At 44.2% G+C, this 14,735-nt stretch overlaps 1 protein-coding gene across 2 annotated transcripts in view; it reads right to left on the reverse strand.

Moving 5' to 3' along the window:
* SEPTIN2 (septin 2) overlaps positions 1–14,735 on the reverse strand; it is a 78,811-nt gene that overhangs the window by 19,224 nt on the left and 44,852 nt on the right. For both annotated transcript variants that reach the window (XM_069727716.1, XM_069727717.1), the window contains exons 6-8: positions 7,723–7,857; positions 7,403–7,520; positions 4,714–4,815 (exon numbers count right to left, since the gene is read on the reverse strand). In XM_069727716.1, coding sequence (XP_069583817.1) covers positions 4,714–4,815; positions 7,403–7,520; positions 7,723–7,857 — 355 coding nt within the window. The remainder of the gene's footprint in view (positions 1–4,713; positions 4,816–7,402; positions 7,521–7,722; positions 7,858–14,735) is intronic.

Here is a 14,735-nt window from a genome sequence, read left to right on the forward strand (position 1 = left end):
ATATTTGCATCATAAAATGTTTCAGGCATAATTTCTCCCTCCCATATATTCTGAAGCACCTTCAATAAGAGTGGTGCCAGGTGGTCCCGATATTTTTTATAGAACTCAACGGGAAACCCGTCAGGTCCAGGGGCCTTCCCGGTGGCCATATCCATTATAGCCTGTTCCACCTCCTCCAGAGTAAACTCGGCTTCCATAAAAGCTTGCTGGGTTGGGCTCAGTAAGGGGAATGCCATGTCTGATAGATAGTCTATACATTCAGGGACCCCAAGACCACTACCCGATTTGTACAGTGACTTATAGTAATTACAAAAACTTTGAAGAATTTCCTCGGTGGAGGATACCAACGAACCATCGAGTGTCCGAATCTGTAGTACCGTGTTGGAGGTGTTATGCTGACGTACCAAAAAAGCTAGGAGTTTACTGGCCTGATTCCCCATTTCAAAATAAGACTGACGGGTAAAAAATAATTTACGTTTTGATTTAGTGTCTATATTTTGGGTGTATAATCTTTGGGAAGTGAGCCACTCCACCCTGTTGCCGTTAGTTTGATTGGCCACATAGGCGGCTTCCGAGTCCTTCAGCCGTCGCTCAATCTCGTCATCCTCCCCCGCCGTCACCCTCTTTATATAGGAGATTGTAGAGGACAGACATCCCCTCAAATATGCCTTTAGAGTGTCCCAGAACAGATTGAGATTCGAGGGGTCTGGGTGAGTAGAGACAAAGCAGTTTAACTGATCAACCGTTCTATCACTAGCATCTATTAGTTTCAGCCAGAAGGGATTCAATTTCCAAGGTATATTATTATTTGACTGACCGTATTTAAGTTTGAGAACAATTGGGCTGTGATCTGATATCCCCCTGTTACCATGTTCGACACTATTCACCCACAGCGCTAGGTCGCTAGATCCAAATATGTAATCTATACGGGATAGAGACTGTCTAGTTGAAGAATGACAAGTATATTCCTTTATCTCAGGGTGACGTGTTCTCCATAGGTCTAACCATCCGCTACCGTTCATAAATGATGCCAATTGAGAGGGAGATTGAGAAAGGGGCCCCCTTGACATCTCGCCGTCTAGTCTCAGTCTGTCTTTAAGATTATCCATGACTAAATTAAAGTCTCCCATACAGATAACACTAGCATTAGGATAATTTAGGGAGAAACCCAGTGCCATGCGGAGAACCGATATGCCGGCCGGGGGTGGGTTATAAACACATAATATCACATATTCCTTCATATTAATAAAGGCATGAACAAAAACAAAGCGACCTTCGGGATCGCGTCGTGACTCTCTAGCCTCCCACCTGACATTCCTATGTACCAACAGGGAGACCCCTCTGGAGTAACTGGTGTGAAATGCGTGAAGGGACCACTGCACCCACGGCTTTTGCGTACACTTAGCTGTGTCTCTGGTCAAATGCGTCTCCACAAGTGCTACAATATGTGGATGATACCTTTTAATTTGTGAAAATACCCTAATTTTCTTTCGAGGAGTCTTAATACCCCGTATGTTCCACGTCATACATACAATCTCAGATCCCATATCTACGTTCGGGAAAAGGCATAACATACACCACAGCCTGGGCGGGAATCAGGAACATCATACAGAGCATAAGGTTATCACTGGCGACTAATAAACATAACAAACAATTGAAACTGGTGTAAAATACCAAACCAAACAACATTTGAACAGTGGAGGAGTGTAATCCTACACTCCTATAGTTGAGTAGAATAGGGGATACCCTCACTGGAATCAGCGTCCGGTATAGTTGACAAACTCAGCACCCACATAGAGAGCTCTAGATTGTGTTGCCATCAGATAGAAAGAGCTACTCAAGAGTCCGGGGTACTAGGCCCCTTGTATGACCGTAACCATTCGACCGCCTCCGCCGGGTCAGTAAAGAACAGGGAGGAGCCTTCATGAACAATACGGAGTCGAGCTGGATAAAGCATGGAGTAAATGATGTTTTTATCCCTGAGCTGCTTTTTGACTTCCATAAATCGAACTCGCTGCTTTTGAAGTTCCATAGAGAAGTCCGGGAAGATTGATATAGTGGCGTTATTGAATTTAATAGGGGCCTTCTGCCTTGCCAAGCGAAGAATTGCATCCCTGTCTCTGCAGTTAAGGAGACGTGCCAGAAAGGGTCGGGGCGGAGTTCCAGGAGGAAGAGGTCTCGTTGGGACCCTATGGGCCCTTTCCACAGAAAATGTTGAGGAGAATCCGTCTCCCAGGGAGGTTTTAAGCCAGTCCTCTAGAAATTGCTCAGGTTGCTGACCCTCCGAGCGTTCTGGTAGGCCAATAATTCGGATATTATTACGGCGCAGCCTGTTTTCCAGGTCATCTGCCTTTTGCTTCCAGGCATTCACAGAGCCAGTGGCCTTTGATAACTTAGCCTCCATTGGGGCAATGGTGTCCTCTATCTGAGACACCCTTGTTTCAACCTCTGAAATACGCCCTCTCATAGTTTGTATATCTTGTCGCAGACGGCCCACTTCAGTATGCACGTCTTCTATTTTCTCAGTGAGAGAGGACCTGGTGAGAGATATAGCCTGCATCAACTGCTCAGATGCTTGTTTAAGAGTCAGTTCGTCTTGTTCTCCCTCCTCATTGCTGTCAGAAAGACGATTTTTGCGTTGACTCTGCGTGGGATTATTTCTGAGAGAGCGTGTATTATCTGGGGCATCTTCTCTGGCATATTTCCTCAACTTGTCAGCAGCCCCCGCTCCTTTAGGATGATGCATGGTGATTGGCAGAAGATCCCCACCAAATGACCAAATTTATTATTATGGCAGTCTATTCTCCACTAGCAGACCGGACAGGGCCAAACACCGGGATGCACCCCCGAGAGGCAGCGAGCCAGGCAAAGAATCTCAGATATCTGCAAATGTATCAACTTAGGAGTTTGCCCAGGCACCGTGTCCCAGAGCAGCCACAGTTCCCCAGGAAGAACAGCAGGGAGGGGGGAACGATCCCTCCAAAGTAATGGTGCAAGCAGGGGTTTTGATAAGGGGAGTGCAGGGCCCAATTTTCCAGGGCGCACACCGCTCTGCCCCTTTTAGTGTTTCAGGCCGGTAGCTCACCTCCTGAATGCACCGCAGTCTTGCTATATAGCGCCTCTCTCCTTGCTGCTGGAGAGTGCGCTGTGGTAATGGCCGCCGTCTCCCAGGGCCCGCCCGCCGCTCCAGACCCGGCACCTGTCTCCTGCTCCTCGATGTTCCACAGCGTCCCCGCTGTATGTAAGTGCCTGCCGTGCCCCCCGGGGGATCCACCCGGCTTCAGCCGCCGCCGGCACTGCGTCCCGCCCGTCGGAGCCGCGCTCAAAGATGGCCGCCGCAGCCCAGGGACCTCGCCGCTCCTCCAGGCCGCCACAGATATCGGCTCTCCAGCGTTCCACCGCCGCCACCCGGGGGGGTCGCCGGTCTCCCGAGCTTTCAGAGCACCGCCTCAGCCGGTGCAGCTGCAGTTCAGGGGGATAAATGGCCGGATTCAGATCAGGATAATGGGAGCCTCCAAAAGGTGCGTCTTCTCTCTTGGCTTACATAGCCACGCCCCCCACTAAGGGGTTAATTTGAACAGGACAGTGACTAAGCTGCGACAAACTATGAAATGCTCCAACCCCTATGACTGAAAGAAAAAGGTATAAATGATATGATAGAAAGTGTTTTTTTTTTTTTAAACTTAATACTGTGACCTTTTGAGAAAACCACGTTAGCGATGCTCACTGCAACACTAAAAACGCACTAGGAGGAGTTGAAAAGCTTAAAACGAGGTGACAGGTTCCCTTTAAGCTGTCCGTGCTCAGAAAATAAACGTCAGAAAGCCAACCAAATTTTGGCTGGCTCGACCAACGATCTCATATCTTGGGCTGGAGCCTGACTATTTTTTACAGCAGGGAAGAAAAGCGTTGCCAAAGTTCTGTGAAATGCACTCCCCTCTCCCAATTATTTATTTTTGTTCACTCTATTTATACACCTCCTTAATAGTCTGCAGTTCCTTACAATTTTAGGACGTAGTAGACAGCGGCTCATGTTGCTGACATCAATAGGATGTGTAGTCTGAAACCAAACACGCCGGATCCTTAGTTCCCCTGACATCATCTGTCGAAGGATTCTCAGCAGGCCTCCATACAAATGAGCCCGTTGGCCAAACCTGCTGTTATCGTGTTCAGCAAATGTTATACTAATGTAGATGGGTAAAACAAATAACAAAAACATCACAAACCGAAAAACATCACAGAGAAAAGAACAGCCATATTTACAAATGCCTGGACATCTTACTAATGCACTGCAGGATGCAGCAGGTCCCAATGATAAAAGGTGAAGGCAGAAAAGGTGCAAGATACTGAGCTTTATATAAGTGTATTTTAATACTAAGCAAGACCTCCCCACCCCTCGAGGATGGTAGGTGTGCGAGAGGTCGTTCACCAGGAATTTGCACTTGCACTGCCTCCGCCTTTATCACGGGGGCTGCGGCTTCCAGTAGAGCATTAGTAACGAGACCTGGAGTTGGTCGGTATGGCAGCTTTATCTGTAATGTTCTTCTAATGGGCATGGGGAGGTTAATGCAAAGGCGATAAATAACCAAGCTCTGTAGTCATGGGAACATTTCTGTTGGATGCTAATAAAGGGTCATTAAGTTCAGAAGACTATCACAGAGATCCTCATAGTTATGAAAAAAATTAAGCAAAATAAGAAATATATGCAGTTACCTTTAAAAGTCTTGTCTGCTCCTTGAAATCTTCATCTTCATCCGATTCTGCATCTGGAAGCTGGTAAATTTTTATTCCACGCTCTTCAATCTCATCCAAAATCTTTAAGAGGAGAAGTGTATTCTTATTGTGAACATACAAAACTCAAGTCAATTTTGTTTAAAGGGGATATCCACTAAGTGACAACCCCTCCGTAAAATGTTAAAGAAGCCCTAATAAAATAGAAAAAAAGGCACATGCTCACCTACCCATCTGACAACGCTGCAGCAATGTTGGCGCTGGGTCTCCCACAAGTGACGTGACATAAATTATGTCATGAGAGCACTGGAGCTAACCAGCTGATGATGATGATTATTATTATTATTATTATTATTGGCCTGCCTTTCCTGGTCTACACAAATCACCACCAATCTGTGCACCCACATGCAGAAGGTTATTTCTTGCACAGGTTCCTGGTGAGCTCATGACAGGCTCTCATTTGAAAGGAAGGGGCAGCACGCCTCAAGACCACACATTGATCTCTGGAATGGCCAGGATTAAGAAAATATCATTTTGTGGGTGAGATAGGCCAATAATCTCTGGAAACCAATATTCATTTAGAGACTTCCAGGAATGTACAGATACTTTCTGATGCGAGAGGGCTGCTTGCTTTTAAAGAATCTGGCCCAAAAAAACCTTATACCACAGCTTTCTAAACCCTAAAAGGACTCATTCAAAGCTTGCAGTGGAGCGGATCTTCCACAATAGGACATTGTCCTTTAATGTATGCCTCTACATGTGAATGAGCTACTATGAGGCTAGAAGGTGCTTTCATGCAGAAAGCTTAAGACGGCATACATGGCAGATGTCTCATCCATAATGTCTGCAAAGGAGGCGCAGGTCAGACTATATATTACATCTTATTTTTTACCAAATCAACTCCAAACTATCTCCAGCTTCTCAGCCCTGCAGATTATTGTCCACGTTACTTTACTAGACAGTCTCCTCTGTATTGTCAGTTTTCAAATAAAGTTGGGCCAAAATGGGGACCTATCACCACAATGTTATTAGGTTTAGCTCATGAACACACCAATTGTGTGAACGCTTACCAGACTAAAACTCTTATTATAATACTAGGTGGTAAAACTTTCAGAAAAAAAAAAGATTATACAACTATTCTGACATGTATTTTCATTGAAAATACACCTACCCCATCAGGTCTAAGATCTATTTAATATTGCAAGTAGTCTATGCTGGCAAATAGGAGGACAGATCCTCTTTATAGTTTTAGTTGAAGATGATTGAGATACTTAGATCAATTATATAAGGAGGGTTATTATTGCACATTAGAGCATTTAATAAAAGACTTAAAAGAGGTTGTCCACTACTTTTGGATTGATGACCTATCCTTTGGCCATCTTCTGATTAGAGTCCCCAGCGAAAGTATTGATAAATACAGCCCAAAGAAGATCCCAAATATTTGTCATACAGAGTATATAGAACTCCTAAAGTACTACACAGGATGGGCCTCAGGACAGATGATTGCGGCCCACGTTGTAGGGAAGATGGAGCAGACTTGATCTGTATGTTCTGGACCTGCGCTCACTTGGTTGAGCTGTAGGAGAAGGTGGGTAGATTGATTCTCAAAATCTTTAAAATTCACATATCTCTAAAGGTACCGTCACACTCAGCGATGCTGCAGCGATATAGACAACGAGCCGATCGCTGGAGCGTTGCTGTTTAGGTCGCTGTAGAGACGTCAAACACTGTAACAGCAGAACGATGCAGGAGCGATCCTGTGACGTAACGGCGACTCACTTATCGTTCACGCTCCATGTAAAAACGTTGCTGGCATCGTTGCTTTTGATGTCAAACATGACGATACACGCCGACCTGACGACCAAATAAAGTTCTGGACTTCTAGCTCCGATCAGCGTTATCACAGCCGGATCCTGATCGCTGCTGCGTGTCAAACACAACGAGATCGCTATCCAGGACGCTGCAACATCACGGATCGTTGTCGTTCTCGTTGTAAAGTTGCTGAGCGTGAAGGTACCTTTAGCCCTAAAGTGTGTGTGCGTTTGGCTATGTGGGAGACCATGGGAATTCATCCCCAATACAACTGGCTATAGTCAAAATACTGTATCAATCCAGAAAGAACATCGCTATCCACTGGTTGGCAAGAATTGCTCTGTCAGCGGGAGAGGCTGTCAGCTGCTTAAATATGACCGTTCTGATGGAAAAAATACATCAAAAGAGGGGCCATTGCGAAATTTAGTAAACAGTATGGGGCATGGATTAAATGTTCAGTGGAGAGGGACTGGCAAGAGATGGCACATTTAACGGAATTCTACTTTAAAAGCGACTTAATATTTCAGCTAGACACCGTACTGTATGGTTCTCATGTTTAGGTTGCTGTCTAGATATTCTAGCCGGTATATTATTAAAATGCGAGTTCCGATCGGTGAGAGGGAAAGTTGGGAGGGAGGAGAGATGGGCTGGCAGGGTGGGCATTGTATTCTTGTCAAACAATTGATACAAAATTGTATATTTCTTGGGATTATGCAATATGATCATTTTAATCAACCATTTTGTAAGATGTTTCTCAACAAAAATGTTTTTGATAAAAAAAAAGTTGTAATTGTGCATATTCAATGACAAAAAGCACTGCGGGATTATCAAAAGCAAACTTCTATAAAACAATCCTTACTCTTCTCTTGAGTCTTTCACGTTCCTTTAAAGTTAAAGTGTCAGCTTTGGCAATCACTGGGACAATATTCACCCGGTTGTGTAAAGCCTTCATGAACTCCACATCGAGGGGCTTTAAGCTGTAACACACAAGCGAACACATCAGTACACACACACACATCATATAAATCCCTGATATACAGTGATAGAAATAGTCATCTGTGCTAAAAAGAACTGCTCAATACATTATGTCAAGATTGAACGGTCATCATGAACGTAGCAGTGACCTAGTAACAAGCTTAATAAGAATATAAATCAGAAAATAAAAATTCCTTCACGTACCCGTGACCAAAAGGAGAGATGAAGTAAAAGCAGCAGTGGACACGATTATCTATGATGTGCCTCCGGTTCAACCCGCTCTCATCATGAAGGTAGCGCTCAAACTGATCATCCACATAGCGAATTATGGGCTTAAAACTGCAATCAATATAAAATGGAAAAAAGTTTTAGATGGATCAACATACGCAAAGGTTGTGATAGATTACATATATATTTGCCTAAGGGGTACTTCCGTCTGTTTCTAAAGTCCGTCTGTCTGGTCGCGACCAATCAGCGACCCGGGATTTCCGCGAGTGACAATCAGAGACAGGCACAGTCTGCCAGCGAATTGGCCCCTTCCTACTCCCCTCCAGTCAGCGGCCACATAGGGTTTTAGCAGTCAGTTAACACTGCTATTAACCCTGTGTGGCCAACTTTTTACTATTGATGCTGCCTATCCAGCATCAATAGTAAAAATATATAATGTTAAAAATAATAATAAAAAAAAATAAATCATTCTATTCTCACCTTCCGGCGCCTTTCCCGCTCCGGTCCCAAGAATGCATATGGCAATGACCGGAGATCACGTAGCGGTCTCGCGAGACCGCTACATCATCACGTGTTATTGCCGTAATGCATTCTTGGGACCGGAGCGTCGCGAGGATCATCGGTTAACGCCTGGGCTGATTCTGGGGGCCGACGGAAGGTGAGTATATAACTATTTTTTATTTTAAGTCTTTTTTTTTACCAGGGATATGGTGCCCACATTTCTATATACTGCGTGGCCTGTGTTATATACTGCGTGGCCTGTGTTATATACTGCGTGGCTGGGCAATATACTGCGTGGCCTGTGTAATATACTTCGTGGCCTGAGCTATGTACTACTATACATATTCTAGAATACCCGATGCGTTCGAATCGGGCCACCATCTAGTTTTATATAATTTATCAGCATGATTTAGGCCCAGAGAGTTTGGCTCCTGGACAAAAAAAAAAAAAAAAAAAAAAAAAATCAACAAACATGCACACATGTGAGACCAACCTATCCAACAGGGATAGTTATCCTTATTGACCTGATACAGTGGTGTCAAAGTGTTTGCCCCTTCCTGATTTCCTATTCTTTTGAAGGTTTGTGACACTTAAATGTTTCAGATCACAAAAATTTAAATAATAGACAAACATAACACACAAACACAAAATGCATTTTTTAAAATAAGGTCTTCATTATTAAGGGAAAAAGAAGTCCAAACCTATTGGGCCCTGTGTGGATAAGTGATTGCGCCCCCCTCCCCCCCTTAAAATATAAATTAACTGTTGTTTATCACATCTTTTGGAACCAGAGTTCAAATTTTCTAGCCACACCCAGACCTGATTACTGCCACACCAGTTGTCAATTGAGAAATCACGTAAGTAGGACCTGCCTGACAAAGTGGAGTAGACCAAAAGATCCTCAAAAGCTAGACATCAAGCTGTTCTGGAATAAATGAGAAACAAAAGTAATTGAGATCTTTCAGTCTGGAAAATGTGATAAAGCCATTTCTAAAGCTATGGGACTCCAGCGAACCACAGTGAGAGCCATTATCCACAAAAGGCAAAGACATGGAACAGTGGTGAACCTTCCCAGGACTGGCCAGCCGACAAATTACCCCAGGAGCACAGCGATGACTTATCCAAGATGTCACAAAAGACTCCACAACAACATACAAAAAACTGCAGGCCTCACTTGCCTCAGTTAAGGTCAGTGTTCATTACTCCACCATAAAGACTGGGCAAAGACGAAAATCATTGGTGAGCAATAAGAACATAAAGGCTCGTCTCAGTTTTGCCAGAAAATATCTTGATGAGCGTCAAGACTCTGTGGTCTGACGAGACAAAAGTTTAACAATTTGAAAGGTGTATGTCACATTACATCTGGTATAGAAACAGCATTGCAGAAAAATAATATATGTGTGATGGTCTGGGGATGTTTTGCTGCTTCAGGACCTGGAAGACTTGATATGGCAAATGGAACCATGAATTCAGAGGTCTACCAAAAAATTGTGAAACAACGTCTGGCCATCTGTACAGGAGATCAAGCAGAAGCACACTTGGGTTATGCAGTAGGACAATGAACCAAAACACACCAGCAAGTCCACCACTGAATGGCTTAAGAAAAACAAAATTGAGACTTTAGAGTGGCCTAGTCAAAGTCCTGACCTTAATCCGATTGAGATGCTGTGGCATGACCTTAAAAAGGCGGTTTATGCTTGGAAACCCCCAAATACGGCTGAATTGCAAGAATTCTGCAAAGATGAGAGGGACAGAATTCCTCCAGAGCATTGTAATAGACTCATCGTCAATTATCTCAAACGATTGATTGCAGTTGTTGCTGATAAGGGTGGCCCAACCAGTTTATTAGTTTAGAGGCAATCACTGTTTTCCACAGGGTTTTGTAAGCTTTGATTTCTTTTTCCCTTAATAATAAAGGCCTTAATGTAAAAACAGCATTTTGTTATTACTTGTGCCTTTGTCCAATATTTAAGTAAATAAGGCAGCACACTGCAGCGCTAAAACATGCAAACTTGAAAACACGAAATTTGAACTGCATTACTGCACTAGAAATATGAAAAACTAGATGGCAGCCCGATTCTAAAGAATCGGGAGTCTAGAATCCATATATACTTTATTTATTCAAATGTAAGAATAATACAATTAATAAATAATAGTAAGAAAGAACAAAAATAACAGGCAGTATATGGAGAAAACACCAAACAAAAGTTCAAAATTGGTGTGAAAATGTCACTGAACCACTTCACAACTAAATATATATAGTTTTGGTAAATGGTATTATCATTTTTTTGACGAAATTCGGCAGGAGCTTGAAGAGCAACGTCACTGGGCCCGCCTCCACGCAGTAGAAACTTGCTGTGAGGTAAAAATTCAAAAAATCACACCAAAATGGCGGGCGGAGTGTGTCACAGTACAGCACGTTTCTGATTGGTCGCTCGCAGCAGGCGGCAACCAATCAGACACTGGACACTGTTGACGTCACTTATCTCCGGACATTAGCTCCGGACATTATCTCCGCACATTAGCTCCGGACATTAGCTCCGGACAAAGCCACGGAAGTTGGCAGAAATTGCAGGAAGTAATATTCTAGGCAATTAATCTCCGGACATTAGCTCCGGACATTAGCTCCGGACATTAGCTCCGGACAAAGCCACGGAAGTTGGTACAAATTGCAGGAAGTAGTATTCTAGGCAATTATATATTAGATGAGAGCTTTTAGCGCATAAAAATGGCCAATTTTATGTGTACCTGGTAGCCTCTTTACGGCATCTCTCTTATACCAGGTCCTACGCTTGCCTTACCTCGCTGAGAATAAACGTCTCCATCTGAATGGGTGCATGTGAAAACTCTTCTTAGACTAAAATTCTCTCTCTCTGTGGAGGGGTATTGGACCTGCTGTAATTAAAACACCTGAAGCTAGGAGGCGGAGTGCACGATCAGAAGGCTAGAGAATACATTTCAAAAACCTGACCTGCACATCCATTGGAAGGCCAGAGAATACATTTCAAAAACCTGACCTGCACATCCATTGGATGTGCAGGTCAGGTTTTTGAAATGTATTCTCTGGCCTTCTGATCGTGCATTCCGCCTCCTAGCTTCAGGTGTTTTAATTACAGAAGGTCCAATACCCCTCCACAGAGAGAGAGAATTTTAGTCTATGAAGAGGTTTCACATGTACCCATTCAGATGGAGATGTTTATTCTCAGCGAGGTAAGGCAAGCGTAGGACCTGGTATAAGAGAGATGCCGTAAAGAGGCTACCAGGTACACATAAAATTGGCCATTTTTATGCGCTAAAAGCTCTCATTTTTCATATTTCTAGTGCAGTAATGCAGTTCAAATTTCGTGTTTTCAAGTTTGCATGTTATAGCGCTGCAGTGTGCTGCCTTATTTACTTAACTATATACGAGTTGGCGACTCTAGGTTCAGCACCTGTTCACACTGAGTCTATGTTTGGATGTGCAGGTCAGGTTTTTGAAATGTATTTGTCCAATATTTAAACTTGTTTGATCTGCAACATTTAAGTATGACAAACACGCAAAAGAATAGGAAATCAGGAAAGAGGCAAACACTTTTCACACAATAGATACTGTTAGTCTTGCTAAATACCTTAGAGTATCTAAACATAAAAAGCTTTAAAAGTAAAACTTATATTAAGTGACTATTTACAGTGACCGATTATTGCAAACAAGTGTCACAACCCTGCACACCTGTGGAGAGGAGTGCACGATCGGCAATTATTGGACACATCTAATCTAACAAAAAAAGACTTGTGCACAATAACCTTTCATGGTGCACGCATCTCAGAAGGTTTGAAGGGTCATAACAGCATCAACACGGGTGATCTCCGATGAGGAAATCAGAGGTGTCAGACATCTTTAGAGGGGAATCTTTTGGCCGTTTTTTGGTACGAAATCTGACAGCAGCATGATGTAGGGACAGAGACCCAAATTCCAGCGATAGATTACCGTATTTAGTTTATTGGGTGCAGCAGTGTTAATAGCATCACCATTTTCTCTGCTACACATCTAGCAAAGCTCAGTTGTTGAGCTGTGTATAACTAGTCTACACCACAGTTTTCTGTGTACAATGTACAGTGACAGAGAGCTGTTAATCAGTGCTGGGGGAGTGGTTAGTAAAAAGGCTTGCAAAAAAGATGCATCAACTGCCAAATATTTGAGAAGAAACAAAAGTGAAGCGACCAGGAACCCATCATCCTCCAGTGGTGCCATATTCCAGAACTGCAACCTCCCTGGAGCAGAGAAGCGCAAGTGCTCAAAGACATGGCCGAGGTGAGGAGGCTGAGCCCGAATACCACTGAGCAAGACACAGAAGGTGAAAAAAAATCGAATTATCGGTAAGACTAATTCTGCTTCTAGGAACCTTCCACGACAGTCACCTTGGAGGATGTCTCCCCGCCCTAATGAGGGACAGGAAACACAAAGAGGTTAAATAACCCTCCCCTTCCTGCTATCTCCAGTGTTTTTTCTGGACACACTAACATGTATAGTTGCCACTAAAGTGCAGGAACCATCCAATAAGAATATCAGATAGGGAGGGAAATCAGTGAGGTCGTGGAAGGTTCCTAGAAACCGAATTACCGGTAAGACCAATTCTGTTTTCTCCAGTCACATTCCACGACAGTCACCTTGGAGTTACACCAACACTGGTTTCTTTAGGGAGGGACCACAGCTTGCAGAACTTGTCTGTTGAATGTTAGATCCCTGTCAAAATTTAGTCTATAGTGTCTGGTGAAGGTATGTACAGAAGACCAGGTGACGGCTCTACATATCTGCTCAGATAAAGCGTTCCCCTCTTGCTGCCCATGATGTAAAGACTGACTGAGTGGAGTGAGCCTTTAGCGAGGCCGGAGGAGAGAGATCTTTTACCGAATATGCAAGGCAGATGGCCTGTTTCATCCAGTTTGCAATTATGCTTTTAGCCGCTTTCTTTCCTTTATTTTGGCCTGAAAACTGAATAAAAAGATTCTGGTCAATCCTCCAGACTTTGGACTGTTCCATGTAATGGAGGACTACCCTGTGGACGTCCAGAATGTAGAAATTTTCTTTCTTCGCATTGGAAGGATTTGGGCAAAATGAGGGCAACACAATATCCTGGCCCCTATGAAAGTCTGAGACAACTTTGGGCATAAAGGAGGGATCCAAACGCAAAACCATACTATTGGAGTTCAGAGATAGGTAGGGCTCTTGTACAGATAGGGCCTGCAATTCTCTTATGCGTCTAGCTGTGATAATTGCCACAAGGAAAACAGTCTTAAGAGTTAAGGTACCGTCACACATAACGATATCGTTAACGATATTGTTGCTTTTTGTAACGTAGCAACGATATCGTTAAGGAAATCGTTATGTGTGACAGCGACCAACGATCAGGCCCCTGCTGGGAGATCGTTGGTCGCTGGGGAAAGTCCAGAACTTTATTTTGTCGCTGGACCTCCTGCAGACATCGCTGAATCGGCGTGTGTGACGCCGATCCATCGATGTCTTCACTGGTAACCAGGGTAAACATCGGGTTACTAAGCGTAGGGCCGCGCTTAGTAACCCGATGTTTACCCTGGTTACCAGCGTAAACGTAAAAAAAACAAACTACATACTTACCTTCCGTGTCTGTCCCCGGCGCTCTGCTTCCCTGCACTGGTTGTGAGCGCCGGCCAGCCGGAAAGCACAGCGGTGACGTCACCGCTCTGCTTTCCGGCTGGCCGGCGCTGACAATGCAGAGGAAAGCAGAGCGCCGGAGGACAGACACGGAAGGTAAGTATGTAGTGTTTGGTTTTTTTACGTTTACGCTGGTAACCAAGGTAAACATCGGGCTACTAAGCGCGGCCCTGCGCTTAGTAACCCGATGTTTACCCTGGTTACCCGGGGACTTCAGCATCGTTGGTCGCTGGAGAGCTGTCTGTGTGACAGCTCTCCAGCGACCAAACAGCGACGCTGCAGCGATCAACATCGTTGTCGGTATCGCTGCAGCGTCGCTTAGTGTGACGGTACCATTAGGATTTTTAACGATAATTAAGACAAGGGTTCAAATGGGACCTGATTTAGACTATCGAGCACTAAATTTAGATCCCGGGGGAACCTGGCTAGGGAGTCTAGGACATATTCTGCTTGCAGAGGTCACAAACAGTTTGATCCAGCGGTGCCCGGTCAGGTCCTGGTCAAAGAAGGAACTAAGGGTCAAAACCTGAACCCTCAGTGTGCTTGGGGTAAGCCCTAGCTCTAATCCCTTCTGGAGGAAGTCCAGGACCTGAGCAATGTTGGGATGGAAGGGATCAGAGATGTTGGGAAGACACCAGGAAGAGAACTTCTTCCATACTTTGCGATAGATGGCATTGGTCACTGGTTTTCTGCTCCTTTGGAGAGTCTGGATTACACTGTCCGAGAGACCCCTGGTTTTTAGGATGCTGGCTTCAGCAGCCAAGCCACAAGGTTCAATCTGTTGAGGTTTGGGTAAAGTAGGGGACCCTAAAAAAGG

The sequence above is a fragment of the Ranitomeya imitator genome, chromosome 5, assembly GCF_032444005.1.
Source record: "Ranitomeya imitator isolate aRanImi1 chromosome 5, aRanImi1.pri, whole genome shotgun sequence".
NCBI lineage: Eukaryota > Metazoa > Chordata > Amphibia > Anura > Dendrobatidae > Ranitomeya > Ranitomeya imitator.